The sequence below is a fragment of the Lynx rufus genome, unplaced genomic scaffold, assembly GCF_022079265.1.
Source record: "Lynx rufus isolate CCGP_SWC_20201006 ecotype Redwood Valley unplaced genomic scaffold, mLynRuf1.p SCAF_4, whole genome shotgun sequence".
NCBI classification, from domain to species: domain Eukaryota; kingdom Metazoa; phylum Chordata; class Mammalia; order Carnivora; family Felidae; genus Lynx; species Lynx rufus.
Genome location: NW_025814856.1, coordinates 78,191,162 through 78,209,315, shown reverse-complemented (window position 1 = coordinate 78,209,315; position 18,154 = coordinate 78,191,162). Strand labels below are relative to the sequence as shown.

Sequence of the window (18,154 nt, the reverse complement as noted above, 5' to 3'; positions counted from 1 at the left end):
GTGCTGATAGCTTGCTCAGAGCCTGGAGCCTGCTTTAGATTCTGTGATTCCCTCTCTTCCTGCCCCTCTCCCCTCCACTGTACTCTGTCTCTCTCTCTCTCTCTCTCTCTCTCTCTCTCAAAAATAAACATTAAAAAAAAATACAATGAACAAATGAACCAAGGCTTTTATCTTATGTAATGTACAAAGTGGTTAATTCCCAAATGGATAATTGAGAGTTGATTATATGAAGTTACTTTTTAAATGATCCCATAAAACATTGGCATTTTTAAGTTGATAAGCAGAAGCAGTAGTTAGGATAAATGTCCGTTAGTGCCTTTAAAATCTTAATCTTTGCAATCTTTTAATTTTTCCATCTCCACTGTAGGCAGAGGAATTGGGCATGTGAAGTGTGCTTGTTTAAAATTCCTGTTTTGATCCTGCTGTTGTTACTAACTGCTGCGTCTCTGGTCTTGGAGTCAGAAAACCTGGATTGTCTTTCTGGTTCTTCTAGCAATTGTCTGTGTGACTGATGTTGGGCAGATTGTTGACCCCACTGTGTGTGGGCTCCCTGATCTGAAAATAGATTGGATCAGTTTTGACACCTTGTAGCTCTAGGAATGAGAAGATCCCGTAATGTAGTTACAGATAACATGGCTGTGGCCTCCACCTGCATGTTGGACACCTGCATGAGTCACAGTCAGTTCTTCCTACTCAGCTTATTAGTATAACCAAGCCTGGACTCACCTTTTCTTCCCCTTCCTGGCCTACTTCTTCTCCCTTCTTTTAAAGGTATTGTTAGCCTTCTTGATTGACAGATTGAAAACCAAGAAGTTGAGTGTTCCCCTCCCCGCCTTCATACTCAGTGGATCACTTCTCTTTCCTTAGAGGTGTTGTGCAGTCCTCCTTCTCTCTCACTAGCTCTTTCATGCACTGGTGTCATAAGGATCAGACACAATAGCTAGCTGGTGGCATGTCGGTCTCCTTGTTTTTTCTGTGACTTTAAGGGTAGGGATCATGGTTGTTAATGTGTTTTCAGAACCTAGCACCTGGTGTGTGCCAACTGCTCAATAAATCAGTTGGATTAAAATTTAGCCCTTTTCTACCACCATGGCACTTGTCCGTTTAAGACTGTGATGGGTTTCTCTCATCATATCTTCAAATACATTGAATACTAGAGGCACCTTTTATTCTGCAGACTTTAATCATCTTAAAGTTGACAGTGGTTAGTGAAAATACTTGCATTGACTTCCAGTGCCCTCTCAAAGGAAAGTTTAAGCACTTCACCTGTCCTTTAGACTCCTTTGCTTACTAACTGGCCCTCGTTTTCAGTCTTCTTTGCCGCACCTCTGAACACCCTGGTATTTTTAGCAAATACTCAGCACTCTCCAGAGAAGGCTGGTTTCGCCTGTTCCTGGCATGAGGCATGTTCTTCTACCTTCTGGGTTTCATTCTTTTAAATCCCCGTTCCAGTGGGAACTGAACCCTGCCTCCTCTCTCTGAGTTAACACCTCCCTGTATCAAGTGCATTAGCATTGTTACATTTCAGTGAAAGTGCTTGTGCCAGTCTGTTTGGCATTGCAGTGATTTATATACGTGCCTTTCTTCACTACTGGGTAGAAAGCAAGGACCCTAAAGACAGGGATCCTGTCTTGTTTATTTTACTTTTTCTACAGACTCTTACACATAATAGGAACTTCATTATGTGTTGAATTAAATATTGTTTGTTCACTCTGTGCATGTATTTTCAGGGCTATGGTTCTGATGGTCTAAAGTTGTTATCACATGAAGAAAGTGTATCATTTGGCGAGTCTGTACTGAAGTTGACTTTTGATCCTGGTACAGTAGAAGATGGCTTACTTACTGTAGAGTGTAAGCTGGACCACCCTTTCTATGTTAAAAATAAAGGTAGGGTGTCAATTTGAATTTATAGTAACTTTTTAAAGAAAACTTCTTAAATCTGGAAAGATGTCTTGTGGTATAATTCTTTGATGATTAAGAAAAAAACTTGAAGGGCAAACTTCTTTCAAACTACACAGAACTACCATAGAAGGGGTTTATAAGAACACCTAATGGTGCTTTAGGGTCTTAGCAGTCGTTAGGCGGGGCTGCACTTCTCTGGGTATGAACTCGTACATTCAGGTAGCTTACTATATAAGCAGCTCTCTGTTATCTTGGTATCATTTGGGGGAATGTGATATTCTGGTAATTGCACTGAAATCACTTTTCAGAGATTTATTACACTAACACCATGTTAAAAATAATTCAGAGGCTGTTTTGTGGTCTTGGTCATTGTCACCTATTATTACTATCTTGTAAATTGATGGAAGTGTTGATTGATAGAATCTGTGTATTAATAAAACGCCGAATCCAACAAGTTTTGGAGAGCTTCGCACTGCTTAAAGGAAATACTTGGGACTTATTTTGTGGCAAAGATACAGGACATGTTAAAAATCTGCTGAGACTTAAGTAGTAACCTATTTCAAGGTTCAGAAGTGAAAGTTCTATTGTAGAATAAATAATTAGGGTCCCTTTTGTCAATCCCTATCCTTTATGTAACTGCTGTTTGATTTGATTTTAGGTTGGTCATCGTTTTATCCAAGCCTGACTGTGGTACAGCATGGCATTCCATGTTGTGAGATCCATATTGGTGATGTATGTCTACCTCCCGGACACCCCGATGCCATTAATTTTGATGATTCAGGTGTTTTTGATACATTTAAAAGGTATTATTGGATTCTTTTCCTGTTGTTAACGTTTACCTTTAACCTCTCTAATGGTTGCGAAGTCAGATATTTAGGAGGCTAAATCTCAAAGGTTTGAAGATTATAAAAGGACTACTTAGAGCAATATGATTAAATGAAAACATATTTGGTAATTGAACTAACAAAGTAATAGTTCCAGGGGAGCTTTACACATAGTCATCACGCAGGAAAACCATGAGTTCATAAACATTTGGTATTAGATTAGGAAAAATACTACATGTTATGTGACCAGGAACTAAACGGATCAACTTTGATAGTTATTCTATATATATAGAAAACTGCTGTATCTGGCCAGCTGTTTTAACCAGTCCTTAAGTCTCTTAGTAGTGTTTTTTTGTACTTACCTGTCCTTTTCTTTCCATAACTGTATCTTTAATAATTCATTTCGACCAAGGGCATTAGTAGCACGAATTAACAAATAGTAAAAATAGCAAAAACACTTGACATTTGGAAAATCTTAAAGAGGCAAGTGAGTTTTTTGGACATCCTCTTGCTAGTACGTGGTAGAACAGAACAAGTACCCCTGTGTCCTGATGCTCGAGGGGGTTGATGAGCTGTCTCAGTTTGTTCTGGTCTCAGCACTGAGAGGCCCGCATTCCTGGAAACCCCGCAGGCCTGGCTCAACCAGGGCAGTTATTCCCCTACTCCCAGAAGGTATCCAGAGAAAGTCTGTTTATAGGTATCTGGAATTTTAAAACTCATTTTTTCTTTAAGATAATTGCTAATGTTTATTTTTAAGAGAGAGAGAGAGCAAGTGGGGCAGGGGCAGAGAGAGACAGAGACACAGAATCTGAAGCAGGCTCCAAGCTCCCGAGCTGTCAGCACAGAGCCTGACTTGGGTCTCTAACTCACCAGCTGTGAGATCATGACCTGAGCCGAAGTCAGATGCCCAACCCACTGAGCCACCCCAGAGTCCCTCTTTAAGATAATTATTAAGTTCATAGGCATTAAGAGAATCCAGAATACCTGCTGGCCTATAGGTTTTATTTATTTCATTAATTTAATGTAATAAAACGTAAGGTTAATATATTTTTATTTTGAAAGGATATGTGAGGCTGTTATTTTAAAAAAGCACCTAGCACAGGCCCTGGCACAGGCTTTATGCTCAGTAAACATCTGCAGATTGCAATCTAAATGCTATTTGGTTACATCCCTCACACACTCTGTTCTTTTTACAAATTCAAGAGAAATGAGGTGGTTTTGAGGTCTGATACTCTTAAGTATTCTTAGGATGTAGGTCAGTGATACCTCGTATGTTTTGGTGAGAATATTCTAAAGATAGAAAAATTTTGGAAGATAATTTGATCTTTTTTTTTTTTTTTTTTCTTATTGAGAGAGAGAGAGGAACAGAGAGAATCCCAAGCAGGCTCTGTGCTGTCAGTTCAGAGACCGACCAAGAGCTCAATCCCATGAACTGTGAGATCATGACCTGAGCTGATACCAAGACATCAAGGGTCAGACACCTGACCGACCAAACAACCCAGGCGCCCCTAATATGGCTTTATCTTAGAACACTGAGTATCAACAATTCCATTCCTGTGTGTGTGTGCCCTAGAGAAGTAAATCCTTATAGACACGCAGAAGGAGATGTGTAAGTTAGGTCATCGTGGCTGTGTTGCTCAGGATTGCACAACGTGGAAACAATACAACATTAAGTGGAAAATGAATGAGCCACAGCCATATATTTTGAAACATGGATCAATTTTAGAAATAATGTTAAGTAAAATTAGTCTCAGAAATACATGGTAGAATTCCATTTTTTATGTGTGGAATCAGATATTCTTTGGAAATAGATCTAATAAAATTACAAATCTAATTACATTTATATAATTTTTACTTAATGTATATAATATACATTACACAGTTATGCTGGGGATCCCCAAGACAACCCCTGGGTTCAGTGACATACCAGGAGGACTCATAGGATTCAGTATGTAGTCACACTCCTGCCTAGGATTTCTTCTAGCAAAAGGATATGAAGCAGAATCCTGAAAAGGAAAGGCACGTGGGGTGAAGTGTGGAGGAAGCCGGGCCTCCAGGACTCCTCCCAGCGCAATCGCACAGCACCCTTATTTCTCTCAGCAGTGAGTTGTAACAATAGGGATGAACTGGCATCTGCCGGGGAAGCTGTTACACACTCAGCACTAGAGTTTTTACTGGGAGCTGGTCGCACAGGCTGCCTCTGCCTTGCGTGTACTCAAATTCCAGACTTCCAAAAGGAAAGCAGGTGTTTAGGGCTAACCATGTTGTTTGTACACACAATTGAGGCACAGTGAGCTACTCTTACCAGGGTGGGAATAAAGAACCTTCCTAAAATCGCAATTCCAGATGCTAGTCCAGGGCCAGCCTTTTAAGGATCCCCTCAGGATAGCAGTCCGGCCCGCTGTGTTACAGGTGCCACATAACAAAATGTTTACATATTACATGTTGATACAATGGATATATTAACCTAATTAATGCTACTATAGATTAATAGAATGCTATTATATTAACACTATAGTGTTTATATGTTCTCTTTATGAATAATGCATTATTTTTATAATAAAATATTGAAAAAAGTAAGGGGATGATAAACCATTCAGGAGAGTGGTTATCTCTGGGGGTGGCGAATGTGGAACTATTTAGTGAGAGTAGAAATAGTCTATTTCTTAATTAGGTTGTGGGTTCACTCCTTTGTATACTTTATAACATAAAAGTTAAATACATTTTTTACATACTAAGTTTTGCATAGTAAAAAACCTTTTTTAAGCAAAAACAACACTAACCTACCTAATTTTTTTTCCAAGACGGTAGGTTCTCATTAGTTGGTCATACTGAATAGCAGTCACCCCTAAGATGACCTTGGACATTGGTCTCATTTTCCTGTGGAGTGACTTTCTGCTCCCCATTAAGGAGTGGAAAATGGGCAGTTTCATCCAGGAGAAAAGAGCATGACAGAGTTGAAAAGCATGAAATTGACTGAATTTTCATTGTGGATTAGATTGTGACTTGGCAGGTTAAGGGAAGTGCTGTCTGTTATAAGGAGGGCCAGAAAGGGAAGGAAGGCAGGAAGAAACACTTGTCCAAAAGGGAACCCCAGAATCGGTTCCCAGGGACAGTCTGGGGATTTGGGGGCAGCTCCTGGGTCCTGCTGTACAGGGAAGGACATCTGATTAGATTTTACCTTGGTAAGGACCAGAAGTCAGCCATAGATGAGCTTTTAAACACAATTTATAGTTCGTTGGTAGAAAGGAAGCTTTTAAGTGAGAGTATGATTTGAAGAAGCCCATTCCAGACACAATTGAGGCCAGTCTTCTGGGCATCAGGCAGGTTTCAGACTGTCACTTCTGACTTTGTGAATTTAGCATTTCTGTTCAAGTGATAGAATTTAACTCCTGAGTGTCCAGTGTGTACCAGGTGCTGTACATAGTGATAGAATTTAACTCCTGAGTGTCCAGTGTGTACCAGGTGCTGTACATGTGTTAACGTACTTAATCTTCACAATCCTATGAGATTATAGCCTCACTTTACCGGCGGTGGGGGAGGGGACGGTGCTTAAGGAACCAGAAACAGCCATTTGTATCAGAACCAAGATTCAAGTCTGTATCCTTTCGAGACTCCAAATTTTGTGTTCTATCAATCAATCTCGGCTATTTCTACAGTAATAATAATATATACCCCAATGAATACTTGCTATGTGCCAGCCTCTGCCCTGAGTTTTGTAGACACTGTTCTGTCAGCTCAGCCACACTACATGGCATGTGTTCAGTTCATTTTAGAAATAAGTATACTGAGGCTAGATGTTTATTTACTCTGTCCAAGTCATACTACTAGTAGGTGGAAGAGGTGGGGACTGAACCCAATTAAAATTTTACATTATTATGTTCTGCAGAACTTTTTTCACCTCTTCATTAGTCATCAGATATTTGAATTTGAGAGCCTAGTGTATGTGTTGGGCGTGGGGATTTAGAATCTGTTAAGACATGGGCCTGCTTCTTTGCTTCCAGTCTAGAGAAGGAAATGGATTAGTAAATGTGTACGGTGTGGTGTGTGCTGATTGAGAGATGTGGCCTGGTAGGTGCTCTGGAGCTAGGATGCGGGGATTCAGATCCTAGCTTTGCCGATTTGTTGTGGAAGCTGGGATAAATCAATGAACTTTTCCATGGCTCTGTAAAAAAAAAAAAAAAAATCTGTACAAGGATAATGTTGAAGGGAGGATTAAAGTGAGTGTGACTATGGTTAATAGACACAACACTACTGTGGAGTTTTTCTCTTAAGAATAGAAATTAGGGGGCGCCTGGGTGGCTTGGTCGGTTAAACGTCCGACTTCGGCTAAGATCATGATCTCACGGTCCGTGAGTTTGAGCCCCACGTCGGGCTCTGTGCTGACAGCTCAGAGCCTGGAGCCCCTTTCAGATTCTGTGTCTCCCTCTCTCTCTGCTCCTCCCTGTTCATGCTCTGTCTCTCTCTGTCTCAAAAATAAATAACGTTAAAAAAAAATTAAAAAAAAAAAAAGAATAGAAATTAGGGGGGCACCTGGATGGCTTGGTCGGTTAAGCCTCCAACTCTTGATCTTGACTCAGGTCATGATCTCAGTTTGTGGGATCGAGCCCTGCACGGGGCTCTGCACTGACATCTCAGAGCCTGCTTGGGATTCTCTGTCTCTTTTCTCTCTGCCCCTCCCTTCCTCTCCACCCCCCCCCACTTCAAAAATAAATATACTTTAAAAAAAATAGAAAAAAGAATAAACATTAGTGAATGTGGGAAAGGGTATTTGAGCTTAAGGAATGGCAGGGAGAAAAAGTGGAGGCATGAAACAAGGCACGTTTCAGAACTACTGGTAGAGAACTTTAAAAAAATTTTTTAAAGTGTATTATTTTGAGAGAGAGAGAGAGTGTGTGAGTGGGGCAGAGAGAGGGAGAAAGAGGATCTCAAACAGGCTCTGTGTTGTCAGCGTGGAACCTGACATAGGGCTTGAACTTAGCCAAAACCAAAAGTCAGATGCTCAACTAAGTCACTTGGGCACCCCAAGGAGAAAGAATTGAGTGTGGTAAAGGTAAAGCTTTGTTTTAGACATTCTGTGTAATATTTTAATGCTATAGTCATATCAAAATCTGAATTCTGTGATTGAATATTTCAAACTACTTTTACGTTGTATCCATAATGGAAGTAGAAGAGTTACATTTGTACCACTAGATGGTAGAGTTTTCAAATTTCAGTAATTAGCTTGCTTCTATTTAAATCTTTTGGTATTTCAAGTTGTAAATGAATACTTCAGTGGAGATTAATAATTTTGTGTCAGTTTCAATTATAATGTTTTAGTTTTGTTTTTCTAAATTATATATGGGAGGGGATCGAGATAGCAAAAATTGTTTCTTTGACATAATCCTGACTGCTGAGTATGGATTAGATGATTTTGGCATCATATTTATTTCATGTAATACCTTTAAAAAAAAAACCCACATGTTGTGTGGTTGATAATTGGTAGAAGTCATTTTTATTGTGTGTGGTGACTGGCATGGGCTTCATGCACTTAGTTCTCTCCATCTGTTTCTGGAATAATTCATAATCTCCTATTGCTTTACCTTTAGGTAGATACTGTTTCTGTAGTTAGTATCAACCTGTTTTCATGTATTATCAGAATTTCTGTTTCAGGGAGAGAAGTAGGGGTTGGATTTAGAATAAAAGGCTTTCTGTTAAGATAAAAAGTAGAAGCAGTAGGCATGAACACAGTTGGAACAAAAGAAATCTTTTGACCGGTGTAATCTTTAGGCTGTTGTCTACACCAGCTCTACTTCTCACGTAATATTTTCAGTTAATCTATTGTGTGTTCACCCTGACGTTAGCCAGTGGCAAGGTGGAGGACCATGGTTTTGGTGAGGAAACCTAGGGCTTTGGAGGTGGACGAATCTGGGTCTGGATCTAGTAGCTGCATGGCCTTGGCTGAATAATACTTTTTCTTTCTTAGCTTGTTTCTTTATACAAAGAGAGGATAATGAAGCTTGTTGGGAAGATAAGGTAATATGGATGGATGGCTTATTTCCGTGCCTGTGTAAACTGAACATATACTGAATAGGGCTTTGCCTGATCAATGTGAGGTTTTACTCTTAAGTTACTAAGCTGTGTTATAATAGATGGATGGCCTTCAGGGGAGATTGATGTATGTTTGACTGTTTTGACCTAAACAAACAAAAAATTTTAAGTGCTTTTAGTTGTATTCAGTCACTCTGGACTGTCCTTCCCCAACACTCGGTCTTGCATAGCAACTAGTCCTAGGCCTTGTTTACGCCTGCCAGTCCAATTTAGTTTTCTAGCTTTAGGCTTCTGTAGGCCAAGAAATCAGATTGTCAAATTTTTCAAAAAGTGAATCTGAAGTAGTAATTAAGTGGGTTGTGGGGGATCTGGAGGAGGTACTTGCTATAAATAAAGTACGTGGATTTTCTTTTGGGGGGCTTGAAATCTTTTATACTCTGTGCAGATTAAAAAAAATTATTAGTGCATATATAAGCTTTCATCTTATAAGCAACTGTCAATGGTGAAGGTGGTTAAACATCGTACAGGGGAAAAAAAAGTGTTTTCAGTTTTTATAAATCAGATAATCAAATCGAATTAAAACCATGTTAATTTTTTTTTTTTTTAAGCTATGACTTCACACCTATGGATTCTTCTGCAGTCTACGTGTTAAGCAGTATGGCTCGTCAGCGTCGTGCATCTTTGTCTTGTGGGGGGCCTGGAGGCCAGGACTTTGCAAGATCTGGACTTAGTAAGACCTGTGGCTCATCGGGGTCATCACAGCTCTCTCCCAGTTCTTTGTATGCTAAAGCCGACAAAAACCACAGCTCAGGGACTGCAAGTGCCACTTCTCCTAACAAGTGCAAAAGACCAATGAATGCCTTCATGCTTTTTGCCAAAAAATACAGAGTTGAATATACTCAGATGTATCCAGGGAAAGATAACAGGTAAAAATTCTATTTGTGAATCTAATAGTGAACTCTTCTGTGCAGTTCACAGGAACTGGGAGTTAAGTAAACTTCTCGCTCAGTAGCTTTTTTGATCGAATTCTTGTTTTCTTAGGTTGACTTTCAAAAGTTAGCTTCATGGGTAACTATTTTATGATACCTAGAGGGATAATTCGGTCACCTGGGTGGGTAAGGGTCTGCCTTCTAAAATAACATTGTCATTTGCCTGTTGGAAGACACAGTTCTGACTGTCCTATCTTTATAGAAAAAGTTTCTCGTGTCAGATCGCAAGTGTCCCTCCTCTACGCCTGTGTCGTACTGTGGAAGATGCAGGCATTGGCGGTTTGTAGTCTTTTTGACACTCATAGTAGTTACTACAAACTGCCAGAGACTAAACATACAGGTGGCATCAGTGATAGCCCACGGATGAAATCCACACTGGTCCTTTCTGCCCTGCTTGTTTGTACTCCTCGATCATCTGAGTCCTTTAGCGCTCACTTCCTCTCAAAGCATTGAAATGACTTCTTCCAATCTCCTTAGTTTCCTGACCATCAAAACTGTCTCCCATTACCCTTGATTTACCCTTGATAGCATGAGCAAAGTCATGTGATTTTCCACATAAAATAATTGAGTTTTTGAATTCGAGTCTGAATGTCTCATGAGCGCAAGATAGAGGGAGAGGGAATTGACAGTTTCAGGTCAACGTAATGTGATATTTGTAGATTCCGTAAAATCCTCTCCACACAACATCTACTTAACATCTATCACCACACTGTTACAGATTTTTCACATAAAGAGAACTTTTAAGAGCTACTCTTCACAACTTTCGAAAGTACCATACAGTACACCTGTGCACTTTACCTCGTCCCCAGGGCCTTCCTTGTTTTATAACCGGAAGTTTGTACCTTTTGACTCCCTTCTCCCATTTCGTCCAGCCCCCACCCCTAGCCTCTGGCAACCACTAAACTGTTCCTATGAGCTTATTCATTTTTAAGTATTTACATTTTAAAAACAGAAACGTCTCCAACCAAATGCACTTGTGATTTGGGAATTGATACCTAAATATTTTTTACCAGTTTAACTGGTAAATGTGTTGACCATTATGTGGTACCTTTAACCCAAAGACTGTAAAAACTGGTTTTTATTCTAAAGGAAGATAATAGTATTTAATTGCATGGACTTACTGGAAAATGTACATACGTATCTAGTACGTATTTAATTTCTTGTTAAGTAGTGGAGCTGTGGTTACTATTCTTCTGAGGTTCAGATGCCTGCCTCTAGCTTCCCCATCAGTCACTAAAATCCCTCGTATATACTTCACACAGCATGTACCGCCTTTTGTTTTGTGTCATGAAATTAATGGTTAAAAGCTCTTCACAGAAGGAAAATGGTTTCTGTCTGCATGTTCTGGATGAGACTATTTTCTGCTAGGTTTGGGAGCAGATTAACAAATATAAATAGGAAACAGCTTCAGATTTGTCATGATGTGTTTTATCCAGTTTGACTTCTTTCCCTTTGAGTTAATCCGATTTTCTCAAGTACGAGTATCACCTAGGATTTATGTGGTGTTGTCTTAGGAGGGTAAATGGTAAGCTGTGCAGAGTTAATGCCCACCACATTTTTACTATGGTTGCATGAACGAATGGGACTTTGGTCATAACTATTTGATGGGTTACGGGTACAAACAGAAAGCAAGAATAGCTTATAATACTTCATGCTGCTGATACTGAACACTGCCTTAATACCTTAGCATCTTTAAGGAACCAATATACTAGGATAGTTCCAATGGTAATTTAAACCATTTCTTTGAAATACTTAACTTTCTCTTTAAGCTCTGTAGGACACTGAATATTTAGCCATTTTAGATGCCTCTGGACAATTGGAAAATACTGGCAGTATTCCAGGAGGCTTTATAACTGCCAAGATTATGATGAATGGGCCCATAGGACTTGAGATTTTACTGGAAATGACTACCGTAGTCTTGGCCTTTTCCCTTCTCTCTGTTGGACAAGATTTTTGCCTTCTTTTCTTTTAACTTTCTATATCTTCCTGAAGTAGCTAACTTTCTATATCTTCCTGAAGTAGCAGCACTTGACATGCATGCGTCTTACGAGAAATTCTTGCCTTCAGCATTGTGTCAATATTTATTTTACAGAGCCATAAGTGTGATCCTTGGTGACAGGTGGAAGAAAATGAAGAATGAAGAGAGAAGGATGTATACATTAGAAGCAAAGGCTTTGGCTGAAGAACAAAAACGTTTAAATCCTGACTGTTGGAAAAGGAAAAGAACCAATTCAGTATGTTTCAACAACTAGTTGCTCAAAAAGATCTTGACTTCTCCCCATAACTATACTGGCATGTTGCAGCAGTTGTTATAACCTTTAAAAGGTGGTGTTGAGGCTGTTTTTCAGCCTTTTTACACTTCACAACCTAATAATGTGTTTATACCATCATGTAAGGCAGGCTGCTTTTTTTTAATCACTAAGTGCCATCTACTCTTTTAGTATGGAAAGTAGAACTCTCAGACATGCTTAAGAAGTGTGTTTAGGCAGAAATATTAAGGTGGAAAAATAACTTTGGAACGGTAGTATTTCTAGTTGGGTTGAAAGATGGGTGTTACTAACTCATTATCACACTATTAGAAATCTCTCTGATCTTGGGGTGGCATGTCTCCACAGCCTTTCTTGATTGGGCAGGGGCTAAGGAGCGTGGGGCACATTAACCTTCATGGGGCCTTCTGACGTTTGCACAGAATTTCTAGATTAAAAACCTCAAGAAGGAGAAGAAATAGAAAAGCCTAGGAAGACTCTTGTAAATGAGTTCATACCATAATCAACCTCGGATGGACTTGATTCTTAGAACATTTCCTTGACTAGACTAGCATCTTTTAAGTTGTATTTAAAAAAAATTTTTTTTTTTTAACATTTATTTATTTTTGAGACAGAGAGAGACAGAGCATGAACAGGGGAGGGGCAGAGAGAGAGGGAGACACAGAATCGGAAACAGGCTCCAGGCTCTGAGCCATCAGCCCAGAGCCCGATGCAGGGCTCGAACTCACGGACCGCGAGATCATGACCTGGCTGAAGTCGGACGCTTAACCGACTGCGCCATCCAGGCACCCCTTAAGTTGTATTTTTAGATCAGTGGGTTAAGCGCCCGACTGTTGATTTCGGCACAGGTCATGATCTCACGATGTGTGAGATCGAGCCCCACGTCGGGCTCCATGCTGTCAGTGCATACTCTGTCTCTCCCCTGCTCGTACTCTCGCTCTCAAATAAAGTTTAAAAAATAACAAAAACAAAGGGAAGATAGTCCTTTGCAGCAGGAGGGCTGGTCGAGGAGGTCTTCAGTTCATTCTGCCTAGGTCTTTTAATAGTAACATGTAGTTCACACTCACACGTTTTTCAAGAATCTCTTGTAAACAAGTAGATGGTAGTCAGACTCCAGCACAAGAGGGTGGCTGAACTGGGTTTGTGAAGTTCTTCATTACCTTAGACTTCCGTGTGGTAGGACTTAGCCTGGATCCCCTTTCTTTTCTGCTCCTCCTAATCCGTCTCTTCTTGCCGTTGTCATACATTTTCTAGATGCTTAGTCATCGGGTATTAGCAAACTTAAAAAAATCATCCCCTTTGAGAAAGTGATCTTTTTTAAACAGGAAGCTTATAAACATTCTGTTCTCTTAGTTCTCATTTGTAGAATTACTAGATATCGATTTATACACATTCACCGAGTTCTAAATTTTCTCTCCACAGGGCTCACAACAGCATTAAGCCACGACGCTCGTTCTGAAGTCTGTAGTTACATAAACACTGACTGTCCATGGAAGGGCTTAAGAAGACCAAGGTGTCACCATTCGTCCTGAATTCGTGTGACCATAAGATACCGATAGCAATGAGTCTTGAAATGATTTAATAATATGAGTGAGGATTTGCTTTCTCCATTAGAGCATTAAGTAAGCTAAAACTATCAACATTGTAAACCAAATTGCCTTATTTTTCTTCCAAACTTCGTATATGTCTATCAGGTAATATAGGCTTGAAAATTGATATCCTGTGGTGCTAAAGTACAGTAGAAAGAGAGGAGAGTGTATACATGTTTTATTTTAAATTGTACAAAAGGGGAATTTAAAAATATGTAACTGCTGTTTATACATTGGCTCCTTACTGCTTATTAATCTGTATTGTATACATAACGGGATGAAACAGAGCTGGGAACAGGCCTCTCCCTGAACAGCCACCACACGCTGGGCCGTGCCAAACACGGGAGCTCTAGTCCGGCCAGTGCCAAGCGGCTGCCGGCACGTGTGGTGGGTGGATGGCGTCAGTGTCCCAACGTGAGAGCCGCCTGCTGCCGCTACCCCGGGCGTGCGGAGTCTTGCACCAGGTGGCAGCACCCATCCGTCATTTCCAGCGGAGGCCAAGCCCGGGCCAAGGTCAAGTTAGTTAATAGCATTGGGATATAGTCACTGTAATGGTGCTATTAACAGTTGACATCGTTGTATTTTTTAACTTTGTGTTCTGTATCTCCTCAGCCACGTATCTTAAATATCTTCTTTGTCATCGTATCTTTATGGTGGGGGCAGACTTTGCACTTACTGCAGTGCAACACGTGCACTTTACTTTTCCTCCAGCTGTCTGAGGTGAGAGCAAGTCCCTGGGCGAGACGCTGCTTTTGCTCTGAGCTACAATCATGGCTTTTCACGTTACTTACCAAGTGGTGTTTCTGGTTAGGAATCACAGCTGTAAAATCGATTTCAGTTCATTACACTTCTTCATGATGTTGCCCCTAAATTTTGCACACTATATTCTTGTATATTATTTCAAATAAAATGGAAAAAAATTGTTTATCTCTGACTTCTGCTGATTGAACTTGACTGAATTTGAGTGGTCACAATAACAGGTTCAGGGCATGGAAGATCTATTCAGAAGTTGCTGATGGGGTTTTTAAGCATTAAAAACAAAATGTTAGTAATAGAGCAAGGACAATAGAAAAACAAGGACCTACATGACCTATTTGTAAGAATCTTTGTAGACTAAAGATTATTTTTAACTCAACATCTTACAAAGTGAAACAGGCCCCACAGTCTTTTAATAAAATAACACACGGAGTATAAAGACAGCATGGCTCTGTCTTTATTAAAGATACACTAGAACATACCTAAACAACAGTTAACCCTACGTCTTCGCTTTGGGGTAAGCCTGTGGTTCCCAGACTTCGTTGCATGTTGGAAACCACTGGGCATGTTTTTAAAAAATACTCATGCCTGGCTCCTACCCTCAGATGTGTTCCATCTGGGGTACAAATCGGGCATCAGGATTTTCTAAAGCTTCCACCGTGATTCTAGGGCCACACATTGATCTAGTGAGGACGAAGGTAAGTGGGGAGTGGCAGGGTACTTATGTAACTTGATCAGAGCCCTTAAAAAGCAGTGGGGACTTAGGATGTGTGTACACATGCAGGGGGAATCTTATGTAATGGGAAAGAAATTTCAGCTGGTCTCATAGAAAAAGCCTGGAAGGAGGGGGGTGGAAAAAAGAGTTGGATGTCTTTCTGGAAAAATCAAGCCCATGGAGTTCGAAGGTTGGTGATGACAAACCTATTTTGACATTTTATGCTACTTAAGGTAGAAGGGCTAACGAGGTAAGGCAGAAGATCAATAGGAAATATGGAGAGGTCAATTACATTCTTAAAACAGTGGATGGGAGCTGTTCTCTAGAACATGTTACTTAGGTTAGCTGCCAACCTTGAATCGGGTCAGCACACGACGAAGAGTAAGAAATACTTCAAGTTATTCATGAAGAGCAGACATAGCTTTTTGAAGCAGCTGAACCATTATGGGATAAACTGGTGCAAATTCTTTGCCTTCTCTACTTCTTACTGACTGAACGTAGGCTTCCAAAGCTCCCCTGAAAACAAAAATGAAAACAATGTCAAAAAATGATATAAAAGATAAAACCACTTAGAGGGTACCGATATTTAAAACAAGCCCTTTTCTGGAATTGCTATGCCCAGCTCCACAGGCTAGGTGGCCAACAGCCTTCAAAAATTTACTCTTACTATGGTGAATGTGGAAATCTAGGAACATTTCTGGGTCTGCATTGTGCTCAGTGGTCACGGGCTCTCTGGTCGCCAATGTTCTCAGTTTCCCTTCTCTTCCCTTCCCTGTTAGACTTGGGAAGAGCCTCCTGCAGCTTGCTTGCGCTTGTTCACGGAGCTCACAAGGGGGAGCCCCACACCGTGGAAAGGCCCACTGGGGATCGCTGGGGTCCGGGGCTCTTCCCCACACAGGGAACCCTGGAAGGCAGGTTATATTCCTGTATTTGAGGAGAGTATGAACCCACGGGTTGTATAGCTCTTGGGCTCAGATTTTTTGGCAAATTGGGTGATGAGGAGTATGTGGTCCCGGCCGGTTAAAATTTATGATGTTCTCCTAAATTCGATCTGGGAGTCCACAATTGGATCTGGGAGTCCAGAGGCCAAGTGCAGTGCTCTGCTTGCTCATCTACTCTCTGGTGGCTTTCACACCACAATGGCTGACAGGACTTGTCAAGGCAGAGGCCATATGGCCTGCAAAGCCTAAAATATCTACTATCTGGACCTTTATGGAGAAAGTTTTCCAATCTCTGAGCCAGATGGTTTAAGTGTTGGATGTTTAATTGGAGCTAAAGAAAATGGTTAAAAATTTTTTCATTATTAGTCTATTTACAAGTATAATAATTTTGTCATAATCGTACTGTTTTCTTGAAGTTTCACATGGAGGTTAGAGTGTTTCTATGAAGATATAAGTTAATAATACCATTACTCAGCCCACATACTCAGTCTCAAGTCCCACCTACTCTGTGATTCTTAACTGGTTTTTTTGCTCCCAAACACTGAGCAGACTGCCTCTTGCTCAGATGTGTTGATTAGCGCTGGTTCTATAGAGCCCTCCACCCCGCCAGCCACGTCACAGCCCTTGCCGCAATGCATAACTGAGTACCCAGTCTCTTATTTCCACCGTGACCTCCCTCCTGACTTGTTTCCATCTGTGTTTTGGGCAGCATGATCTGCTTTCTTTCAGGTACCCTTCAAACTTGCCTATCACACAGGCAGTCCCCCAGAATGTACAACGCCGAGAGAGAACCCTAATGGAAACTAGGGGCTCTGGGTGACGATGATGTGTTAAGGTGGGTTCATCGACTAGAACAACGGACCACCCATGGGGGACGATGTTAACGGGGGAGGCTGAGGGTGGATAGGAACTCTCTGAACCCCCTCTACTGTTGCTGGGAGACTAAACCTGCTATCAAAAACGAAGTCTACCAAAAAAGAAAAGAGACTTGGGTGATAAAACTCCCTTAGGGTAGTGTTGTGCTCATCTTCCCCTATTTCAACAAAGGGCCCCATCATCTCCAAAGGTCTCTATCTAAAGTCCTCCTTTAATCCACCTTACAGATTTCCACACCCAAGTCCCTCCTCTCCCCTTTGCTTCTGTTTTGAATCCTGCCAGGTGGGCACCAATTACTGCTGTCGCCTCAGAGGCGGGGTCTCAGCCCCTGCTGGTGGCTCTGATGCACGGTGCCTGTCACGCGATGAATTCACAACCCACCGAGCACCAGCTTCATCATCCACCTCCCCCGACCCTGCCTGTGCTACTACTGGGTTCTAGATAGTTTGCTGTGGCCTAAAAAGACCTTCAAATCATCAGTTTCCATTGTTTGTGTTACCTACACACGTACAGAGCAGTTTCACCCCATTCATGACTCTCACCCCAACCCTGATGCCGACCCGGAGAGAGCTGGGACGTCTGTGTGTATCACTGAAAAAAACGGTCTCTGCCTAACAAGGCAAGGCTGCAAAAGGGATGGTTTCTCTCCGACCACGCTGACTCTCTCCTTCCTGAGACACCTTTCTCCGTCATCTTCTGAATGCTTGGAATGTCCTTCTGTGCTGTCCCTGCAGAGCCCTTTCCTAGGGGCCAGTACTCAGGCCTTCTTTTTGATACAGCCTAACTCCTGGCAGCACAGAAGAAACCACTTGGGAGTCACGAGAATTTGTGGAAAGTTCCAGGACTTCTGCATCAATGGTTGTAGCTTCGTGGGAGCCCGCATCGCAGGCTCTGTTCGGGGTGTGGCCACCGTAGATCAGCTATGCGGAGGGAGCGGCAGGCCCTTCCTTAGGAAGCACAGCTGGTTTATCAGGCTCGGCCCCACTGCCTCACAGTGTGATCCGGGCCACCTTTCGAGCCTGTCTGCTCGTCTGCCAACTGGGAAGGACACCTACACCATGCAGCTATGGGAATGGGAAGACAGTGCTGGGAAGCACCTGGCGCTCTTCCAGGAACACGGAGGGACCTTTCTAACAGTGCTCACTGTTCTCCCCGCCAGGCTTCCAGACAGCCTGAGGGTCTCCACGTAACCCAGCAGGTTCACACTTCCGTCAGGGCGTCATCACTTTGTACTTGAGTATCTATTACGCTGCAAGTATCTGTTC

General features: G+C 41.5%; 2 protein-coding genes across 4 annotated transcripts in view; one reads left to right on the top strand and one right to left on the bottom strand.

Annotated features, from left to right (window-relative positions):
- HBP1 (HMG-box transcription factor 1) overlaps nucleotides 1-14,535 on the top strand; it is a 30,542-nt gene extending 16,007 nt beyond the window's left edge. For both annotated transcript variants that reach the window (XM_047095457.1, XM_047095456.1), the window contains exons 7-11: nucleotides 1,731-1,887; nucleotides 2,561-2,705; nucleotides 9,365-9,682; nucleotides 11,838-11,979; nucleotides 13,435-14,535. In XM_047095457.1, the coding sequence (XP_046951413.1) occupies nucleotides 1,731-1,887; nucleotides 2,561-2,705; nucleotides 9,365-9,682; nucleotides 11,838-11,979; nucleotides 13,435-13,452 (780 nt within the window). In that variant the 3' untranslated portion in view covers nucleotides 13,453-14,535. The remainder of the gene's footprint in view (nucleotides 1-1,730; nucleotides 1,888-2,560; nucleotides 2,706-9,364; nucleotides 9,683-11,837; nucleotides 11,980-13,434) is intronic.
- The window catches only part of COG5 (component of oligomeric golgi complex 5), a 322,331-nt gene continuing 310,360 nt past the window's right edge, over nucleotides 6,184-18,154 (bottom strand). Inside the window, exons 22-23 of one of the 2 annotated variants that reach the window (XM_047095454.1) lie at nucleotides 15,426-15,588; nucleotides 6,184-6,891 (exon numbers count right to left, since the gene is read on the bottom strand). In XM_047095454.1, coding sequence (XP_046951410.1) covers nucleotides 15,471-15,588 — 118 coding nt within the window. In that variant the 3' untranslated portion in view covers nucleotides 6,184-6,891; nucleotides 15,426-15,470. Of the gene's footprint in view, nucleotides 6,892-14,399; nucleotides 15,589-18,154 lie in introns of those variants that run through there. The other variant, XM_047095453.1, reaches the window with a different exon arrangement.